Below are 23327 nucleotides of genomic sequence, written 5' to 3'. Positions count from 1 at the left end.
CCTACTTTTTGAACTCAATTTTTTGTGACCTGGAGTTACTACACTATGAGACCTTTTTTTATCTCTCTGAGGATACACTGACCTATAACCACCAGCCCATTGGAATCTCTCTGCACTGAGGAAGGAGAAAAGGGTGGATGTTCCCCTCTGGATGTTTCCCTTTGGATTAACCAGTTTCCCTTTGGATTAACCAGTTCCTGCACCTTGAGATATACAGGCTTGCTTGCCCTTCGTGGGCATAGGGATCCGGTGAGTGGGGAGCTGAGGGGGTGAGCACGGAAGTCACCTGAACTTTATGTCTGAGCACCAGTCACTTTAAAGTATACCTGTCTGAAGATTTAGAGTATATACTACTACCTCCTGTTATACCACCTGAAGTGGACTTCATTTTTTTTTTTTTTTTTTTTTTTTTTTAAGGACGTTTAATTTTTATGGACGTTTATGTTAAGTTACAGCACATGTATTGGTAGTTTTGTTTTTTATTTTTTACCTTTATTCTCTTTTTTTCTGTGATTATCTGTGGATTTAGAGATTAATGTTGTTTTGCACTTTTTTGCATTTTTTGTACATTTTCTGTTTTTCCTGTATTTTTGCACCCTTAACCATAATTAATTTATTTATCATTCTTTATTTATTTATTTACTTATATCAATTTTTTTGGTCTGTGGTTCTGCACATGTATATTCACTTGCTTATATTGTGTATACGCTAACACTGGTGAGATATAGAGATATATATATACGTATTTCTCACGATTTTACGTCATTTTTGCACACATTTAAATTTTGGCTGTACCTGAATCCCTTTTAGTGCACTATAGTCAGCATTGTAGACACGTTGTTTGTATGACTACCCAGGAATTTTTCTGCACTGAACTGTAGAATTTCTATGTGGCTGATCTAGTGTACTCCAGTGGGCTAGGGTCGACTATCAGAAAGTACCGGATTAATGCTGCTAAGTGGTATTTTTTGACAACCACGTACCTTTAGCCTATAATTATACGGTTTGCCTGCATTTTGTCCTGCTTATCTCTTTTACTTCTATTACCAGTGGTTGCTAGGGGCAATATTGATTCCTTTGTTAAAATATTTATTTGGAGCTTCCTAGTCTTCTATGATATACATATCTAGAAATCTATTTATCTATTATAGGTAGCGCCTGGGCCCTTTAACATATAATTTTATAGCTGCTACAGCTCACGGCCTTTTGTGTGGGGATTGTGAGGTATAGGGCCGGCGGCACCTTTTTTCTAGTGTTTCATGTATATTACCACAGCGCGGTTTTGGTTCTTTGTAATTCCTTTTTGATCTCTTGTTGTATCTATGACAGGAAAAATGAAGGCAAAAGGGGGTCCAACCCGGGACTAGCAAGGTGTACCTAATAAAGTGGCCGGTGAGTGTATATTTGTGCATTGCTCTCACAGTGGATTGTTTCTGATGGAGACCACATGGGGCTGTTTCAGCACACATTACACACGGCATAGACCATGGTTGTCCCCATCAGAAAACCCGCTCTGAAAAATTCAGCCATCGCTGGAGTATATAAAGACAGGAAGAGCCTGCAAAGAGGATGCAGGAGATTAGCCGCGCTGTAATAAAGAAGGGAAAATGTGAAAACAATGATTTTTATTTATAAAAAAAAACACAATTCTTTTTGATGCATATAGAAAAATAATCTCATTTAAAGTGTATGCCCCGCTAAAACGTATTTCTCTAATTATAGGTGTGGGTGAGGGTTAGAACACTTTTTATGTGTTTACCGCTGTCCATTTCTGAATTTTCTGAATGAATGCAAAGCGTTCTCTGATGGGACGAACTAGAGAACGTGATGTCATCGCACAACCTCTCCACCTTGTCCAATCAGATAATGCCTTGCATTCATTGAGAAAATGAGAAAATACAAAGTATTCTCTGAATAGCACCTGTTCCCAGCAGCCGACCTCCTATGTTCATAATGCAACAGGAGCTTGGAAGCTAGTGGAGATCGCTGTAGTAGCAGTGTAGTAGCGGTGTCTACTACAGTGATTTCCAGCTTCTAGAGGGATTCTACAGTTATGGTGTAGACAGGGCTGGTGCAAGGATTTTTAACACCCTAGGCCAGTGATGGCGAACCTTGGCATCCCAGATGTTTTGGAACTACATTTCCCATGATGCTCGGCTACACTGCAGAGTGCATGAGCATCATGGGAAATGTAGTTCCAAAACAGCTGGAGTGCCAAGGTTTGCCATCACTGCCCTAGGCGAAACCTCATTTTGGCCTCATCCCTGACTCCACCCCCTTTGCCTCTAGCGCTGGCTCCAGTGCTGCACTGCACATCTAATTACACTACCGGTCAGATGAAGCAGCTGCCTGAGACTGAATTAGTTACAAGCTGCAGCCTGCAGAGCATGCAGACGCAGAGGGAAACCAGTGGCCAGGAGACTCTAGGCAGCAGCGTGCCTTAGACGGCTGCCTAGTTTGCCTAGTGGTAGCACCGGCCCTGGGTATATACATAGTTACATGGGTCCAATCTGTATCAATGTAACCATGCATTTAAAAAAAAAAAAAGGAGCCCCAGAGAATAAAAGAAACCAGAGAATATAACCCTTTCCAACTCAATACAAAACTAGAAAAATAAAAGTTTTAGCTTGACATAGTTTAAATGATTTGCCATTCATAAGGCACTCTACAATAATCCCCCACCCAAAAAAAAAAAAATTCTCCAGGATCACAGAAATATATAAATACCTAAATTTATTAAGTCAGCTTGTTTATGAAGTTATAAAAAAAAAAAAACTTCACATATTTCTTAGGAAGAGGATCTGAGATTCTGCGAGTCGCTTCACACAGTGCGAGAATCCTACGAGGGACACCAGATATTTCCGTGTGAATCCGGAGCGTTGACATAGGGAATATTCCAGACCCAGGGTCTCTCTGTAACATAAAACACACAAGAGCCGGAGAGTCACTCAATGAGGCAGACAAGCTGATCGACAAAAAAAAACAACCCCCATAGATGGAGATAAGAGAAACCGTGAGTGGTAAAGGGGGAGGGGGGTTGGGGGGGGGGGGTGAAAGCAAAAAATAATCAAGACATGTGTATGAGCAGCTTAAAGAGGAACTTCACCCAAATTCAACATATTAAATACACAGAGATAAAATACATATACGGGATCTGAATTACAAAGCATCTGTCCATCCAGTCCTGAGAGTTACACTTCTCTGACACATAGCACAAACCCCTGTCTGGCAGGGGAGGAGACCTGATTTTAATCTGTAACACTTACAGGTCTTGGCCCTCCCCCCCAGACTGTGATTGGACAGTGGAAGGAGAAGCAGTGGACTGATGAGCTCAACTCTCTGCTCTCTCCTCCAATCAGCACAACTGATTGGCTCCTTGTGTAGGATGGCTCCTCCTTTTCCTGATCAGAGCTCTGCTGTACAGGGGACTGCAATATATATTTTTTTAAACAGATGCATTTAAAAGGAGGAACTGCAGTCTGCTCAGATAATTTGTAACAAAAACCATCTTTGCAATTCTGAAGCTTCCCTCCAACCACTTTGCATATTATTTTATATATACTGTGATTCTGGACTTGACAAATATGCTGCAGAAATCTCCCTCCACTGAGTTTGGCTGCAGCCATTTTAACTGTGGGCAGCTGAAGCTGCTGCCTGTTCACTTCCTGAATTTACACAGAGGCACACCTCCAGCTCTGCAGCTCTCATTGGTCCTCTTACAACTCACCCCCCCTCCCTTCCTGCCAAACTCTCACAACAGTGAGAGAGAGAGAGCTGTGCATGATGTCATAAGCCTAGGCTAATGACCAGACAAGAAATAGGAAGTGGGCTGTATAAGGGATTTACTGGCAAAAAAAAATGTTTTACTATCCAAAACAAGGGCAGAAGATTTATTTGATGGAAAGATGAAAAAATTACTGAAAGTTCCGCTTTAAAGTTATATTAAAAGGTAGATTTTTTTTGTAGGGGTTTTGCACAGAGCAGCCCAGACCCTCCTTTTCTCATGTCCCCTACTGGCGCTCTTGGTTCCTCCTTTCTGTTGAGTGCCCCCACAGCAAGCAGCTTGCTATGGGGGCACACGGAGCGTGACTTTTCCCCACCCCTGCTCTCTCCGTATTGGCTGATTGGCTGTAGTAGGAGCTACGGGCTCCTGCTGCTGTCTCAGCCACTGAGGAGGAAGAGACCTGCTCCCATGCACATTGCTGGATTGAGATGGGCTTCAGGTAAGTATTGGGGGGGAGGTTAGTTGTTGCACATGGAAGGTTTTTCTGAGCCTTTACAACCACTTTAATAGTGTACTAATTATCACAGCGCTGCATTTGCTTGTGTCCTTTATATTGGCCTATAATTCAGCTTTAAAGAGCTGGTCCGTACAGCCTGATTGGTTGTTATATGTGCAAGCTTCACAATCGCTCTCTGGCTTTCCTAAAATAAGATCTTTTGTCCTTTCTGCATTTTAGTGCATTGGGAGGCCTAGAGAACCCTATAGAACATAAAACATGTGTGAGCACAAGGTATTGACATGCTTCGGTCAATGACTGCTACCTCTAGCCACTCCAAAGTCCAAAACGTGTTGGAAATGCACATTGATGCATGAAAACGCACCTGCAAGAAACATGTTGAGGAAAAAAAAACGCAACTGCCAAAGATTTGAGAAGAATCAAATGAGAAGCTACCAGGAACCCATTATCCTCCAGTGCTGTCATATTCCAGAACTGCAACCTACCTGGAGTGGCTGAAACCTGACCACTACTGAACAAGACACATACGTTGAAATGTCAAGACTGGGCCAAGAAATATCTGAAGACCGATTTTTCAAAGGTTTTATGGACTGATGAGATGATGGTGACTCTTGATGGACCAGATGGATGGGCCTGTGGCTGGATCAGTAACGAGAGCACAGAGCTTGACTTTGACAACGGCAAGGTGGAGGTGGGGTACTCTATTAAAGATGAGCTAGTTGGATCTTTTGCGGGTTGAAGATGGACTCAAAATTAACTCCCAAACCTACTGCCAGTTTTTAGAAGACACTTTCTTCAAGCAGTGATACAGGAAAAAGTCTACATCTTAACCACTTGCAGCCCGCCCTATAGGCAATTGACGGCTGCAAAGTGGTTGCATAATCCTGACCGGACGTCATATGACGTGATTAGGGGGCGCGCATCGCGGCGATCGTTGTTGCGGGGTGTCAGTCTGACACCCGGCAACTACGATCTCGGTAAAGAGTCTCCGACGGAGACTCTTTACCACGTGATCAGCCGTGTCCAATCACGGCTGATCACAGTGTAAATGGGAAGAGCCGGTGATCGGCTTTCCCTCACTCGCGTCTGTCAGACGCGAGTAGAGGAGAGCCGATCGGCTGCTCCTCTGACAGGGGGGGTCTGTGCTGATCGATTATCAGCACAGCCCCCCCGAGGATGCCCACACTGGACCACCAGGGATGCCACCAGACCACCAGGGAAAAGGTAATCCTCCCTAGACCACCAGGGATGCCAGTCAGCACAATGGATGCCAATCAGTGCCCATAATGGATGCCAATCAGTGCCCACAATGGGCATCACTGATTGGCATGCATTATTGTTTGGCACTGATTGGCATCCATTACTATAGTGCCCACCTGTGCCGCCTATGAGTGCCCGCATGTGCCGCCTATGAGTGCCCATCTGTGCCGCCTAAGAGTGCCCATCTGTGCCGCCTATCCATGCCCATCTGTGCCGCCCATCCATGCCAATCCGTGCCAGCTATCAGTGCCAATTTGTGCCACCTATCAGTGTCCGTCTGTGTCACCCATCCGTGCCGCCTATCAGTGTCTATCAATGCCACCTCATCAGTGCCACTTCATTGGTGCCCATCAGTGCCGCCTTATCAGTGCCCATCAGTGTAGCCCCATCAGTGCCCATCAGTGAAGGAGAAAACGTAGTTATTTACAAAGTTTTGAAACTGAAACAAAAAAAAACATTTTTTTTTCAAAATTTTCGGTATTTTTTTATTTGTAGCGCAAAAAATAAAAACCGTAGAGGTGATCAAATACCACCAAAAGAAAGCTCTATTTATGGGAAAAAAATGATAAAAATTTCATTTGGGTACACTGTAGCATGACCGCGCAATTGTCATTCAAAGTGCGACAGCGCTGAAAGCTCAAAATTGGTCTGGGCAGGAAGGTGTTTAAAGAGGAGGGCCAGTTTAAAAAACAAAAAAAAAAAAAAAGTCAGCAGCTGCAAACACTGCAGCTGCTGACTTAATAAAATCACTTACCTGTCCAGGGCGCCCGCGATGTCGGCCGCCCGAGGCCGAGCCGTCCCTCGGCTCTCGGGTCCCGGCGCCGCCATTCCCTGTAAGGGAAACAGGCAGCGGAGCCTTACGGCTTCACTGCCCGTTTCCTACTGCGCATGCGCGAGTCCCGGAACTACTGCGCATGCGCGAGTCCCGCACACACAGTTCCCAGAACACAGCGTGACCCATTACCCAGAAGACGCCGCGACGAAGACAGAAGACAGGAGATCTCCGCGGAGGAGGAAGAGGAAGATTAGGATAAAGTGCCTAGCAACAGGAATTTCTGGTAAGTAAAAAAAAAAAAATATTCTCATTTTATTTTTTTTAGATTTTTTTGTCATTTTTAACATTTTTTGGTTTTCAGGGTGGCCCTCCACTTTAAGTGCCCTGTATTGAAGTGGTTAAAGATGAAAAAATAATGACATGGCCCCCTTCCTCGCCTGACCTCCAAAGACAAGCTGGTAGATTAATTGGCTTCTGCCCAAAATTTGCCCCAGTATTTGAATGGGGACCTTGGCTTGTGGGCTCCTTGAGGGTAGAGATCAATGTGAGTGCAATGTACAGGGTTAGGGACAATTGTAGATACTCACTCAGGTTGAACTGGATGGACTGGTGTCTTTATTCAACCTTACTAATTATGTAACTATGACCTAAACCCTATTGAGAACTTGTGGGTCCTTCTTAAACGGGAGATTTATGGTGAAGGGAAACAGTACACCTCTCTGATCAGTGTCTGGGAGGCTGTGGTTGCTGCTGCACAAAAAGTTGATCATCAACAGACTAAGAAACTGCAGACTCCATAAATAGAAGGCTTATGACGGTTATTGAAAAGAAGGGTGGCTACCATATTTATCGGCATATAACACGAACATTCATTTTAACAGGGAAATTTCAGGAAAAAAACTTAAATTTTAAATAAGGAACTTTGAAGCAAAATAAGGGTCAGTGCCCATCTACAGCCTCACAAGTGCCATCAATGCAGCAGCCTCACCATTGCCTTCAATGCAGCAGCCTCACCATTGCCTTCCATGCAGCAGCCTCACCATTGCCTTCAATGCAGCAGCCTCACCATTGCCTTCAATGCAGCAGCCTCACCATTGCCTTCCATGCAGCAGCCTCACCATTGCCTTCATTGCAGCAGCCTCACCATTGCCATCAATGCAGCAGCCTCACCACTGCCTTCAATGCAGCAGCCTCACCATTGCCATCAATGCAGCAGCCTCACCATTGCCATCAATGCAGCAGCCTCACCACTGCCTTCAATGCAGCAGCCTCACCACTGCCTTCAATGCAGCAGCCTCACCATTGCCATCAATGCAGCAGCCTCACCATTGCCTTCAATGCAGCAGCCTCACCATCGCCTTCAATGCAGCAGCCTCACCATCGCCATCAGTTTAGCCTGACTGATGCCCATCTGCAGCCTAGAGGGGACAGGGAGGGGGGTGGGATGAGCGCCGGCAGATTACATACAGTGAGAATCTCCTATGATAAACAGAGCAGTGGTACAATGGTGGCCCAGGAGATTTTCAGTGTATGTAATCTGACAGATGAGAACAAACAAGTGAGATGGTAACATTTTTGTTTTTCATTTATTTGCATAATAATTCTGCACACTAATTTTGCCCAATAATTGTGCTCACATAGATAATCTAAGAAAGCCAAAACCTCACTTTTACTTTCTTAAAAGCTTCCCGACCGCCTCATGCAGATATACTGCGGCAGAAGGGCACGTACAGGCAGATTAAGGTACCTGTACGTTGCCCTTTAAGAGGCGGGCCGCGGGCGCACGCGTGCCTGCCGGAAGCTCCGTGACCACGATTACTGGTCCCACGGACCCGATGTCTGCGGTAATACCCGTGTACCCGATGTCCACGGTAATGCCCGTGAGGGACTCACGGGGAGGAAGAACAGGGAGATGCTGATGTATACAAGCATCTCCCCATTCTGCCTAGTGACACGGTCACTGATCACTGCTCCCTGTAATCGAGAGCGCTGATCCGTGACATGTTACACACAGCCCCCCCACAGTTAGAATCACTTCCTAGGACACACTTTACCCCTACAGCGCCACCTAGTGGTTAACCCCTTCACTGACAGTGACATTTTTAGAGTAATCAATGCAATCTTTTAGCATTGATCGCTGTATTAATGCCAATGGTCCAAAAAATGTGTCAAAATTGTACGATGTGTCCGCATTAATGACGCAGTCACGATAAAAAAAATAGCTGATCGCCGCCATTACTAGTAGAAAAAAAAATTATCAATAAAAATGCCATAAAACTATCCCCTATTTTGTAGACGCTATAACTTTTGCGCAAACCAATCAAACTCTTACTGCAATTTTTTTTTACCAAAAATATGTAGCAGAATACGTATCAGCCTAAACTGAGGAAAAAAAACCTTTTAAATATTTTTTAGGGATGTTTATTATAGAAAAAGTAAAACATAATTTGTTTTTTTCAAATTTGTCGCTCTATTTTTTTGTTTATAGCGCAAAAAAAAAAAAATGCAGAGGTGATCAAATACCCCCAAAATATAGCTCTATTTGTGGGAAAAAAAGGACAGCAGTTTTGTTTGGGAGCCACGTCGCACGACCGCGCAATTGTCAGTAGAAGAGAAGCAGTGCCGAATCGCAAAAAATGCTCTGGTCAGGAAGGGGGTAAATTCTTCCAGGGCTGAAGTGGTTAAATATTCAGGTTTGAGGTTTATTAACATTTTGGATTGACCGACAGCACTGTAGTTGTTCAATCATGAAATGAATCCTCCAAAATACAACTTGCCTAATAATTGTGCACACAGTGTATGGACCACTCATGTATTTATACATGGTAACCATATCCCCACTGAACCGCCTCTTCTCAAGAGACTCCGAATCATTAGTACCCTGTCAGGGGCTGTGGAGTCTTGGAACCGAGAAGCCCCCAATTTTGTGAGCTCCCAGTTCCAATACGAAACACAGAATAAACAAATACTCTTAACCTACAAAATGCAGACAGGAACCGGCTAATACACAATTCAATCAGTTTAAGGAGGGATTCTTTACAATAAGAGCAGATACGCTGGGAAACCGTTACCACATGATGTAGCTTTGGGAAAAAAAACAATCACTGCATTAAAGAAAGGATTGGATGTTTGTCTTGCAAATAATAAAGTCCAGAGGCTAAAAGAGAAACCATTCTGCTCCTGGGAATTCATCTGATTGTCTAGGGAAGTCAAGAATAAATGCTTTTCCTTCTGTATGGTATAACTGGCATCACGCCCCCTGGGGGGGATTATTTTTTGCCTTCCCCTGCAAGACTAGTTCATCCTTATGGATGAGCAGAATTTTGATTTTTCCTTTGGCAAAACTTGGCCTAAGCGGAAACTTTCAATGTCACTCATTGAGCTCCTTTATGTACTGTATTTGGGTGTGCTTAGTTTATTTCATTACATTTTTCTTACATGTGCTTTTTTGGATGAAAGAAAGAGAAAAATAAAGGGAGGGAGGGAGAGAGATGGAGGAGAGAGAGAGGGAGGGAGAAAGAGGGAGGGAGAGAGAGGGAGGGAGAGAGGGGGAGGGAGAGAGGGGGAGGGAGAGAGGGAGAGAGGGGGAGGGAGGGAGAGAGGGGGAGGGAGGGAGAGAGAGGGAGAGAAGGAGGGAGAGAGAGGGAGAGAAGGAGGGAGGGAGGGAGAGAGGGAGGGGGGAGGGAGGTGGAGAGAGAGATAGAGGGGAGAGAGAGGGGAGAGAGAGGGAGGGGAGAGAGAGGGAGGGGAGGGAGAGAGAGGGAGGGGAGGGAGAGAGAGAGAGAGAGAGAGAGAGAGAGAGAGAGAGAGAGAGAGAGAGAGAGAGAGAGAGAGAGAGAGGGAGGGGAGGGGGAGAGAGAGAGAGAGAGGGAGGGGAGGGAGAGAGAGGGAGGGGAGGGAGAGGGAGAGAGAGGGAGGGGAGGGAGAGGGAGGGGAGGGGAGGGAGAGGGAGGGGAGGGGAGGGGAGGGGAGGGGGGGGAGGGAGGGGAGGGGAGGGGAGGGAGGGAGGGGGAGAGAGAGAGAGAGAGATAGAGAGAGAGGGGGGAGAGAGAGGGGAGAGAGAGGGGAGAGAGAGAGGGAGAGAGAGCAAGCGAGAGAAAGAAAGCAAATGAGAGAGAGAGAGAGAAAAAAAAGGAGGGAGAGGGAGAGAGAGAAAGCGAGTGAGGGGGAGAGGAGGGGAGAGAAAGCAAGCGAGAGAGAGGGAGAGAAAGAGGAAGACAGAAAAAAGGAGGGGGGGAGAAAAGCGAGTGAGGGGGAGAGAGAAGGAGAGAGCGAGAGAGAGAGAGAGGGAAAGTGAGATGAAGAGGGAAGGAACATACTAGTGAGGTAGAAGAGAAGGAAAAGGAGCAAGAAAGAAAGAAAGAAAGAAAGAAAGAAAGAGAGAGAGAGAGAGAAGCAGGAGAAGGAGACAAAGAAAGAGCATGATAGAGCGAGAAAGAGAGAGAAAAATATATGTAGAGAGAGAGCGAGAGAGAGAGAGGGGGGAGGGGTGAGAGAGGGGAAGGGGAAGGGAGGGAAAGAGGGGGATGGAGAGAGAGGGGAGAGAAAAGGGGGAGAGGGGGAGGAGAGAGCGCAGGGAGAGCGAGAGAGAAAGGGGGAGAGCGAGAGGGGGGAGAGAAAGGGAAGAGGGAGAGAGAGAGGAGGGGAGAGAGGGGGGAGAGGGAGAGAGAGAAGGTGGGGGAGAGAGAGAGAGAGAGAGGAAGAGAAAGAGAGACAGAGGGAAGAGAAAGCGAGGAGGGGGGGGGGGGTAGAGAGAATTTAATAATGAAGAGCACGAGGGGCATTGTTTTTTGCAAACAGATCCAGGAAATGTAAAGACTGCTTTCACACTGGGGCTGTCCTGCTTAGCGGTAAAGCGCCGCTCATTTTAGCAGTGATTTACCGTCGTTTGAGCAGCTCTTTTCGTCCGCTAGCAGGGTGCTTTTAACTCCCGCTAGCGGACGAAGAAAGGGTTGATCGCGCTTGTGTTGCGGCGCTTCAAAATCGCTTTTCAGGCACTTCGGAAGCGCTGCCCATGGATTCCAATAGCCAGGGGCAGTTTAGGAGCGATGTATACAGCGCTCCAAAAACTGCCCCAAAAGATGCTGCTTGCAGGACTTTTTGTAACGTCTCGCAAGTGCACCGCCCCAGTGTGAAAGCACTCAGGGCTATCACACTGGGGTGGCATGGGAGGCGTTTTTCAGGCACTATTTTAAGCGTTAAAACACCAGAAAAATGCCTTCAGTGTGAAGCCAAAAGGAGATTGCATAAACCTTCTAACCAATTACCTACTGCTGTATGTCTATTCCTTTTGCTGCCAGAGCAGTTTTTTCATATTTTATTTGCATGGGTTTACAAAATATTTAGGCCTGAAGATTAGTTAAACCACCCAAAAACATTATACATTTTCTGAAAGCAGAGACCCTGGAAAATGTCTGTTAATGTCTGCGGACTGCTCAGTTCATAAATACAATGTACAGAGTCAATCTGAGCTCTGTACCATGGGATCTCTGTAATTGGTCATGGAGAGACAATCCAGTGTGAGCTGGTACTATTGACCACTGCCCCAGGAGGGTGGCTTCTTTCTCTTGCAGCATCCTATGGGGCCATCATTGTGTGCAGGGACTAGTGTTGTGTCTCCCTACACTGTGTGCAACAAAAAAACACACAGCCCTGTAGCCAAGGAAGGCAAGACAAGGCACTCCCCTGTGATCTGTGTCCCACCGCCCCGGCTGTCCTTATCTGCCACTGTCAGCATGCCTCTCTCAACCTATCAGTGAGGCTTGATGGGACTTTGATGCGACTTTGGATTAGTGCGACTCAGAACAAAAAAATTAATTTAGTTTAGTTTGGTTTCTTTATTTTCTAGTAAATTCCAAATTTTCAGAATGACTGGAATTCAAATTGGTCGAAAAAAATGAAGCAGTTAATTTGAATTCTCTGCGAAGAATAGCTGGTTGTTAAGGAGCGGGCCAGGAATCCAGCCGCCGAGTCGTTAACAAGCGATGAGCGGGTTTCCCAACTGACAACTGAACATACAAAATGCAGACAATGAAAAAAAAAAACCCAAAGACCCTGCTATGGATTTTAATAGGGAACCACACACCAATTTTTTTTTTCAAAACCGATGTGCCCCCCCCCCCGAAATCCATACCAGACCCTTATCCGAGCATGCAGCCTGGCAGGTCAGAAAAGGGGTGGGGCGTGAGCAAGCACCCCCGCTCCTGAACCATACCAGGCCACATGACCTCAACATGCCCCCAGAGCACCTTGTCCCCATGTTGATTGGGAGAAGGGCCTCTTCCCCACAACCATGGGCGGTTGTTGTGGGAGGGGGTCTGCGGGTGGGGGGCTTATTGGAATCTGGAATCCCCCAGATCCCTCCAAAGTTGCACGACAAGTCGCACGAGTGGGAATGAGGCTTTAATTGCCCACCCTTGCCTAAGAAGCAATTATCCTGAGTCTGCTTCTTTTTAGTGTGTTACTTTGTGTCATTCTCTGTGATTTCCCCTACAGGCATAAGCATTGTGAAATCTTCTGCTTAACATCACACAGCTCACTATCATTATACAGAGAAATGTTTACACCTATCAGTATTCATACAATGCAAGTTTCATGCTCAGGTCAGCAATTTATCATCACGTACCTGTATCCATGGCAACTGCAGAGTGATTATGTTCTTTGAAAGGCGTTTGTGGGTATCATGGCTGTTTATGCCTTGGAAAGTGGAAGAATGGCATGGGATGCCCCCGAGGTTTCCAGCACTGGGAGCCGATCATGTGACTGGACCAGATCGCTCTCAGAACAGGTTGGAATACCCATCTTACCTTCACAGGGGAGATAGAATAGGGTTTAGAAGAAGGGGGAGCAGGTTAAAGCTTAGATAGGAATAGGCCGCCCTTTTTATTTAACTAAGGTTCTGTGGAACTCTGGGAACTCAGAGGTTGCTAAGAATTCCTTGAGAAGAGTGCAATGGCCGACTGGATTCCTGCCTTCACTGGCCACTAATGGAAGGGGTAATTTCTCCTCCGACTACCAGTGTAAGGAGCCACTTCTACACTGACCACCAAAGTAAGGGGCCACTTCTACACTGACCACCAATGTAAGAGGCCACTTATACACTGACCACCAATGTAAGGGGCCACTTCTACACTGACCACCAATGTAAGGGGCCACTTCTACACTGACCACCAATGTAAGGGGCCACTTCTACACTGACCACCAATGTAAGGGGCCACTTCTACACTGACCACCAATGTAAGGGGCCACTTCTACACTGACTACCACGTAAAGGGTTCACTTCTCCACTGACCATCAATGTAAAAGGTCACGTCCCCACTAACCACCCATGTAAAGGAGGACTTCTGCACTGACTGTCAATGTAATGGGCCACTTCTCCACTCAAATGTAAGCAATCTTCTTCACTGATCACCAACATAAAGGGTCAATTCTACACTCACCATCAATGTAACAGCTTACTTCTACACTGATCACCAGTGTAAGGGGGCTCTTTATTGACCGCTAATAAAAATGGGTACTTTATTGACCACCAATGTAAGGGAACCTTCTACACAGACTACCAGTTTATGGGGCAACTCCTACATATAAAGTCAATGTAAGCAGTCACTTCCACAATGCCCAACGTAAGGGATCACTTGTACACTGATCATTAATCGACAATATAAGGGGCCACTTCTACACCATCCACCAATGTAAGGGTGGACAGTTCTACACTGACCACCAATGTCAGGGGTCACTTTTACACTGACCAGTGCTGTAAGGGGCAACTGCCACACAACCAACAATGCAAAAGGTCACTTCTACACCAACCACCAATATAATGGGTCACTTCTATATTAATCACTAATCACCAATGTAAGGAGCAACTTCTACACTGACCACCAATGGCAGGGGTCACTTCTACACTGACCACCAATGTAAAGGGTCACTTCTACACCAACCACCAATATGAGGAGTCATGTTTACACCGCCCCCCAATGTAAGGGGGCACTTCTATATTGATCACTAATCACCAAATGTAAGGGAGCACTTCTACACTGACCTCCAATGTAAGGGGGCACTTCTACACCGACCTCCAATGTAAGGGGGCACTTCTACACCGACCTCCAATGTAAGGGGGCACTTCTACACCGACCTCCAATGTAAGGGGGCACTTCTACACCGACCTCCAATGTAAGGGGGCATTTCTACTATGACCGCCAATGTAAGGGGGCACTTCTACACCGACCGCCAATGTAAGGGGGCACTTCCACACAACCACCAATCTAAAGGGCCATGTCCCCACTAACCACCAATGTAAGAGATCACTTCTGCACCGACCTTCAATGTAATGGTCCATTTATCCTCTCACCACAAATGTTAAGTGATCACTTCTACACTGACCACCAATGTAAAAGGTCACTTTTACATGGGCCACCAATGTAAAGGGTCACTTTTATATTGATTAACAATTTAAGGGGTCACTACAATTTCACCGGGTTTCTTTTTAGGCTATTTTAATTCTTTGTTCCATTTTATGAACCATCGTCTGTAGGTCTAATAATTTTAGTGGGGATTCCCTGGGATCTAAAAATGATTTTAAGGGTTCCTCTGTGGTGAAAAGGTTGAGAAAGGGGCCTTCAAAGTAACCAAACCACCTTGCATATGCAAAAAAAAAAAAAAAAAATCCTCCCCAAAGCCAAGGAACCATCCTTCCCATCAAACTCTCTGTGGTATTGGCCAGCATGCTCCATCTGAAGTCTGCAAGCGGTTTCCTATAAGCCATGCCAGACAGAATTATTAGCAGGAGCAAACAGGTCAGACCTTCGCTTTCCACGCAGTGTGATGATTGCAGCCTAGTCGCAGCAGGATGCTGCACTGCAATCTCTTGGTGTGAATCAAGATGTGTATTTCCATATAGTAATCACAAGTCCATTTACAATACGACATGGCTTCGCATCTCTCTGTCAAATTATGACGGCTGGTGTGCTCAACATCGGCCTGGAATGTGACTAGAAACTGGTAGATACTTGGAAAAGGTCAGGGAAGGAGGAAGATGCAATCTAGAAGAAATAACCGTGACGTAAACCATATGACAACAACAAATACGCATACCTCCCAACTTTTTGAGATAGGAATGAGGGACACCTATCAGAAAAAGTATGCAGGCATAGGACACACCCCTTGTCACACCCCCGTAAAGGAGAATTGTACAAAAAAATAAAAGATTGGTTCAACCCACAAGTGCTTTATTCACCACTACTCTTTCTTTATATTGGCTTTTAGAATTTACAAATGCAGTAATTTAAAAATCAGATGACAGGTTTAGTGCTCAAAAACACTTTTTGATAGATAAGTAAATTTTATATGCATCTTTATAGATCAGACCAAAATGAGAGACAAATGAGGAGGAATGAGGGACAGAAGGACATTGCTCCAAATCAGGGACAGTCCCTTGAAATCAGGGACAGTTGGGAGCTATGAATACGGCACCATACAGGAGACTGGGATATTGCTTGTACACGCCCGCTCAATGTCCCCACGGGAGAATCCTGTCTTGGCTGAACGCCTGTCAGACTCTGATGAATCAAGAAGAGATACAGGCCTCAATTCACATTGTTTCACACCATTTCCATTGCGATTTTCCTCCCACAGTCTCCGATTACCCGTTCTTCACTGGTGAGGTGAACATTAACTGCATGAATGCCACAAAAGAAAGAGAGAAAGGCAGGGGGGTGGGTGGGGGGTACCATTGCTGCACAAACATTAAAGAGAACCTATCAGACATTTTAAGGCTGGACTGCAGTCTTACCTTCTGTCTTGCACAGTTGTACCGGCTCCTCTCCTCTTGTACTAAAACTGATTACTCTGATTTCACTACACACTGTGAGCCACTTACAGTGTGCATTAGTAGCTGCAGCAAGTCAGATAGAGCCCACCCCATTTACCGGCTGGAGGACATTAATCTTTACTTAGCATTTCCTCCAATTCATTAGATTTCAGTCCTTTCAATCATGGAGGGCTTAGCATCACATGTGGGCTAAGGTAGGCTGCATGCAAATCAGTCTGCCTTGCAATGCCCACTCCTCCAGACTGATATTCAGCCATCAAGCCATTTTAATGCATGCATAACCCCTCCCAAGAGCCAGCCCACTACTTGCATCAGGGCTACGGGGTTCTTGGGTGGACTAATGAGGCAAGGTGCTGTGATGTAGTTCAGAAAGCGGTGTCCTACCAGTCATGATCTGCCTGCATTGTACAGAAATGCACAGATACCCAATGATGACATCACTGGACCTAAATAAGGTATGCAATGAAAATGGAAAGGTTTTCTTTAAAAAAAAGAAAAAAAAAAAAAACATTAGCATGTCGATTAAGGAAGGGAGGGGGGAACTGGGGAAAACAAGATATAAGCAGTGTAATCTTAATTTTAAGGTTTACCTGTAGGTCCAAGAAATATCTCCTTAAGCCCCATACACACTATCAGATTATCTGCTGAGTTTTTCCTTCAGATTTACCAAAACCATATAATATGAGGACAAACCTTAGGAGTTTCAATGTGTATGCAATCAGGCAGGCCCTTCTAATACATGGTTTTGGTAAATCTGAAGGAAAAACTCAGCAGATAATCTTATAGTGTGTATGGGGCTTAAACGTACACGGTTTAGGAGATATTTACTAAAAGACAGTCACCTCCGTCTACAGCGCATACACCGTAGACAGCAGCGTGCAGGCGCACTATCGCTGTTAGCAGCATGTCGCTGCTAACGGCGATATGCCGTTAGTGGTGGCTCCCGTGCGCATGTGCAGGAGTGACGTCATCACTGCTCTGGCGCTGCGAGTGGCCGGAGCAGCGATACCCAGAAGAAGATGGATGCTCTGTACTACAGGGGACAGTGGTGACATCGCTGGCTCCTGTGTCAGGTAAGTGACACATAAAGGGCTAGTATGTGATGCATAGTAGCCCATTATGCTTTACCTTTGCAGGGAAACAAAGAAGTAAACCTATCAGGGTTTACTTCGTCTTTAAATGTTTTAAAGGAAAAGTGCTGCCAGGCAGCAGGCATTAAAATGTGCAATTGAATATCTTTTCTTATTAATGAGAAAATACTCTTCTATAATCCCCTCTGAGCCGGAACTCACTAAAGGCTCTACTTTGCTGAACTGACGACTAAGCTATACAGTACCTACACCCCGTCCACCGAAAACATCTCATTTGGCAGGTAGATGGGGCTTAAGGCTACAGGCAAATAGCTATTAGCAAACAGTGTTTCCAGGTAGCGGAGAAAGGAAAGATGACCTTGGGGGACATCATCCTCTATGTAGATCTTTATATTACTAGAGAGATCACCAGCAGGAGGAAGAAGATCCCGATTCCTCTATATAGATCTTTTTATCACTAGTAGGATCACCAGCAGGAGGAAGAAGATCCTGATTCCTCTATATCAGGCATGTCCAAAGTACAGCCGGCCCTTTTAAAACGAATCTAGCTTCTAGCACAGTACAGTACAGTACCTTTCCAGCTTCCTCATTCAGCCGGGTACTGCACTGTAGGCAGAAGCAGAGAGCACAGCACACTCCCCTGCACTTCACTTTCACTTTTGAGGCTGACCGAGCTTCGATGTACAGTTCGGCAGGGCATCTGGCTCATCTGACAGCCCTGTTCTCCCGGCACACTGCTTGAGAAAGGCTGGTTTAGATAACCAAATAGGCGGAGGTGGGGGTATATTATGGAGAGGGATGGATGATGCTGGGCGGAGGTGGGGATATATTATGGAGAGGGATGGATGATGCTGGGCGGAGGTGGGGATATATTTTGGAGAGGGATGGATGGTGCTGGGCGGAGGTGGGGATATATTATGGAGAGGGATGGATGATGCTGGGCGGAGGTGGGGATTTATTATGGAGAGGGATGGATGGTGCTGGGCGGAGGTGGGGATATATTGTGGAGAGGGATGGATGATGCTGGGCGGAGGTGGGGATATATTATGGAGAGGGATGGATGATGCTGGGCGGAGGTGGGGATATATTATGGAGAGGGATGGATGATGCTGGGCGGAGGTGGGGATTTATTATGGAGAGGGATGGATGGTGCTGGGCGGAGGTGGGGATATATTGTGGAGAGGGATGGATGATGCTGGGCGGAGGTGGGGATATATTATGGAGAGGGATGGATGATGCTGGGCGGAGGTGGGGATTTATTATGGAGAGGGATGGATGGTGCTGGGCGGAGGTGGGAATATATTATGGAGAGGGATGGATGGTGCTGGGTGGTGATGAAGATGATTGAGTTGCAGTATGAAAATGAATGAGGATGACTCTCCACAATGTAACTCTCATCTCCACCTAGAGTCATCCTCATCCATTTTCACACTGCAACTCAATCATGTCAGCTTGTCAGCCAAGGAGAATGCGATTAAATAAAGTCCAGATCGACTACAGCACAGGGGGCACAGCAGCACACACTAACTTCACTTTTTTGACTTACCCTCCATGATGCTCGTATCTTTGTGCATGAACCTGATAGGGCTGGGTTACGCTCACCGCTGACCACACCCCCTGCCCGTGTCTCGGCCAATCATACTGAAAACTAGCCTTGCAGCAGCCAGGGAAGGAACAGGAGCGAGCGCTGGCCGCGATCACCTGCTGGGGGCAGAGTCAAAAAGGCGGTGCAGGCTTGCATTATTATTTGATAATCCATTTTTTTGCTATTCTCTATAGCGAGCAAGCAAACGAACGAGGGGGGCGGCTAGTGAAAGTGATAGAAAGCGGAGGATTTTCTTTCTCTATAGCAGGCGCAGGCTAGCGGCGACACAGGCAACAATTATGTTTCATGTGCTGCTGTGGGGGGAGCGGGCCCTGGCCAGACGGGCCCCTAGGGACGTTCGGGCCCCTTACATGAGTACTGTCTGTACCCCCCTGATGGTGGCCCTGGGTGTGAGCAATATTTAGGAATGCAATATTTTTAGTATGAAGTTGAGATCAAGGATGCAGAGACATGACCTCCAACTAGCAGAAGGAAGATCAAGAGTAACATAATAATTTACTGAAAGAGTAATGAAGGCTTAGAACAGAACATCCAACAGATGTAATGAGTCAATCAACAGTAAGTGAATTTAAATAGTCTTAGCATGAACATAGGGCTATCCTCTGACACAAAATGTTAAAAGGGAGAAATGACGGACCCCCGTTTGTGCAGTCGGTCTCCTATGGTTACAGGAATACATAGAAGAAAAAAATTGAGAAACTAGAATGATGGAGCCCTGGACTCCAAGCTCATGGAGGGCCCTGATCAGATAAAAGGGCCTTGATAGGGCCCTCAGGAAAGACACTTTGTGTAGAGTGAAAGAACTGGACCAGTGACTACAGCAAGCTCCATCTAAGCCCTGATGAGGAGCAGTTTTTGTGCAACCCCCAAAAGGTATATTCCCAAAGGCATTGGCTGTCATTCTTTTAAGGACACTTTTTTTTTATGTGGTGAAAAAAAAGATGATATGTGGACAGATATCTACGGTGCTCTTCTTTCACTCTACACAAGTTCTTTCGTTACTTCTATTCATTAGAGCCAACATCTCTAACTAGTATCCAACCCTCAACTGCCCCTCTTTTGCACTATGGAGCCAGACACTCCAGTGAGGACAGTGAGTGCTCTATGGCCCCTCAAATAACAGAAAATTGCTTTTATTAAGGTACTTACACACTACAGAGAAACCTGAATTATTAAGAATAGCCGGGCTAAGATGACATTCTCTCTCTGCTACTGTCATAAGAGTACAGCCTCCTATGAACAATATACATCCTTCTTTATGTCACACAGTATAGCCGCAGGCCAGAGAGGAAGATGCAGAATAATTCAGACTGGGCGGCCAATATACAGACTCCAGTTACATATTCGCAACTCTGGATTTGGGTGATTCTGACCCATCAATCAATTTGTTGTAATATGCTTACATTAAAAGTGTGCGTGGCACACCAATCAATGGTGTCCCCGGGTTGTTTCCTGTTTCCCTGTTGCGGAGGGGAGGGGAGGGGAGGGGAAGCTGTTGGAGCCAGCATGAAATTTCGGACATCAGCAAATAAGAATGTGATTGACAAGTATGTCAGAGTGACAGCCCCACCCCCAGGTGTAGGTAGGTAGGGGACAGTGCCTCTTTCTGTGTGTGTCCGAGCATGTGATGTCAGCGGGAAACATGGTGGAGAGCAGGAGCAGACGCGTACACCCCCCCACCCCCGAGACCGGAGCCCTGACCGGAACCTCCCAGATCCCCCGGATGGGTGTCTCTCTGCTTGGGGTGCTTGCCTACAGTGCCAGTTGTGTCCCTCCGGGGCCACAACACACTGGGTGGTGACAGAGGACGGCAAGATCCAGCAGCAGGTGAAGTGACACCTGACAGGAAGTGAGGGGGGACACATGACAAAGGAAGAAACAGGGAGGGGGAACACCTGAGAGAGAGCAAGGGGGACACCTTACATAGAGGGGGATCCCGGGATTGGGGGCACCTGACAGGGGGAGGGAGATCACTAGAGAGAGAGAGGGCGGAAAAAAGGGGGACACCTGAGATAAGTAGGGGCACCTGAAAGGAGGATACTTGAGAGGGAAAAGGGGGGGAGTCACTGACATTTGACATTTATAGATAGCCTCTACAATCAAAGTTAGTGAATGAGTAAAATCAAGTAAGGGTTGTACCATCATCCAGAAATTTAGAAACAAGGGGGTTGGGAGCCTGGTCCCCAGCCAGGTCTCAACCAAGGAAGGCTAAGGGGCAAATGGACTTTCTCGGTACAATACAATACAGGTAAATTCAAATGTATGAACAATCGTGTAAAATAGTAAAAAACACATGACAGAGATGTCAATAGAAAATTAAAAAATAGGTGACAGTCCGTGTATATCACCAAGATAATACTCCCCTGACGGGGAAGATCACAGTAGGATAGTTGGTCATGGACAGCATTTTAACTAGTTTCACGGGCTGAACCACTTCATCAGGAAAATATCAGCAACTTATTTAGAGCATGATCAATAACAATGTAATTAATCACATACAGCAAAAAAGACAATATTTACAGCAAAATATGAATTAGACAAAGTTCAACCGGCTCCATGCACACTTAAGCTCAAAAAAGCTATTTCTGGACGCCAGATTGCTGGCAGAAAACGCTGGTTGAAAAACCTGCTTTTAACAGCGTTTTATACTAGCGTTAATGAGCGTTAATGAGCGTTAATGAGCGTTTTACAGCGTTAGCGTTAATGGGCGTTTTTTATAAAAATACACAGAGGACACTCCAAAAATCCCACAATGCATTGAAAAATAGAATGCCGAACACTAATGAACGAGCGTTAATGAGCGTTAATGAGCGTTTGTCGTTTTTTGCCGCTGAAAAACGGCACTTTGAACGCGAATTTCTGGCGTTCAGAAAAAAGCCCATAAACTCCACTGCTCATTAAAGCTGAAAAACGTCCATGTGTGCATGGACACATAGGCTAACATAGAGTGGAGTTTATGGGCTTTTACAAAAAACGCCCAAACGCCAATAAACTGCAGTTTATCAGCTTCAGTGTGCATGGAGCCTTATATGGGGACAGATGAGGAACCAGTTACCCGAGTCCCAGTATACACAAAGCACGAGGCGTCACCAGTAAGAGGGGTCTCCTGCGGTGACTGGGGGAGACTAACAATTTGAAGGGCTGGAGTCTGGATGAGATAAGGTACATGGGTACATGGAATGGGTAAACCATGAACTGAAACCAGGTGCAAGTGGGAGGGAGAAGGGGAAGAGAAGGGAAAGGGAAGGGAGGGGAGTTGGGTAGTGACATATAGGGACTAAGGTGATTGGGAGTGGTGAAGGGTATCAAGTGAATGGTTGAGTTAACAGTGACCATGTGGGTAGTGGAGGACAGTGATGGGAAAACTGTCAATAAAAAGGGCAGATCAGACCGTCCAACACAGAACTAAAAAACGTGGAACACTGTGAAAATTCGAATTGAAATTAGAATGGTGAAAAAAAAAAAGCACAGATGGCCGCTAGATAGATAAAAGGTGAAAAAGAAGGAATGAAACCAGGAAGGTGAAGGGAAACATATGGGAGGGGGAGGAACGGGAGAAGGGGGGAAAAAAAGGAAGAAGGGAGGGGGGAAGGGGGGAAAAAAAAGAAAGGGGGGAAGAGGAATAGGTGGAAGGGGATGGAGAAAGGGAATGGGAGGAAGGGAAGGGGGGGGGGGGAAGAGAGGGAAAAAGAAAAAGGAGGGGAAGAAGTGTGGAATTGAGAAGGATAAGAGAGTCAAGTGGAGGGGTGGGAAAAGGAAAAAAGTGGGAGTGTAGAGGAAGAAGGAAGTGAGTGAAGTGGTAGTGAGTCTAATTGAACATCTAGAAAAGTAAGCATGGTAAATACCCAATTACGAAGTTGTAATAGATATAGGGTCCTGGGAGGAGAGGTCCCACTGAAGGGGGATGCCGATGGAGGCCGATGGAATGGGTAATCTGGAACGAGGGTGAGGAGCGACAGCTCAACAAGCCTATGCACAGCACTCCCACCCAAATACCCATTAGAGGGAAACAAACTACCCTAGGTAATAAGTGAGGAGGGCTGTACAATAGCCAAAATAGGCCTATATTGAGATCAACTGCCTGCTTCTTATAGTCCACCAACCCCCGTGACGTTACACTGACGCCTCCCATAGCCGGCGTGTGATGCCACAGGGTCCCGTAGTGTGCATGCGCGAAGGGGGTTGCTCGCACGCGCTCAAGCCAGGACATGGGCAAATGGGAGGGCGGGCCAATCCCCTGAAGGGGGCCCGTCCCACCACCAGGGAGCTTACCAAGTTGCTGCGAAGAGACACATACCTGGGGTGCCAATGTGACACACAAGGAGAAGGAAACAAAGGGGATAAATCTGGTTACAAGGTTAGATACAAAAGCAATGTGCATGATTATATAAACTAAAAAAATTATGTAAACAAAGAAACAAACAATATAGAGTGAGATACAGATAATCAATTAAGGAGGATTGGGTAAATCCCCCTACAGGGCCAAGGCAACCAAAGTACATGCTGAACTCAAGGGAACATAAAT

General features: G+C 46.0%; 1 protein-coding gene across 2 annotated transcripts in view; it reads right to left on the bottom strand.

Annotated features, from left to right (window-relative positions):
- Positions 1 to 1610: 1610 nt before the first annotated feature.
- TDP1 (tyrosyl-DNA phosphodiesterase 1) overlaps positions 1611 to 23327 on the bottom strand; it is a 165657-nt gene continuing 143940 nt past the window's right edge. For both annotated transcript variants that reach the window (XM_077463750.1, XM_077463751.1), the window contains exon 16: positions 1611 to 2913. In XM_077463750.1, the coding sequence (XP_077319876.1) occupies positions 2840 to 2913 (74 nt within the window). In that variant the 3' untranslated portion in view covers positions 1611 to 2839. The remainder of the gene's footprint in view (positions 2914 to 23327) is intronic.

Source organism: Lithobates pipiens, unplaced genomic scaffold (assembly GCF_037356315.1).
Source record: "Lithobates pipiens isolate NorthernLeopardFrog02 unplaced genomic scaffold, aLitPip1_a1.2 Scaffold_30, whole genome shotgun sequence".
Classification (NCBI taxonomy): domain Eukaryota; kingdom Metazoa; phylum Chordata; class Amphibia; order Anura; family Ranidae; genus Lithobates; species Lithobates pipiens.
This window is presented reverse-complemented; position numbering and strand designations above follow the sequence as displayed.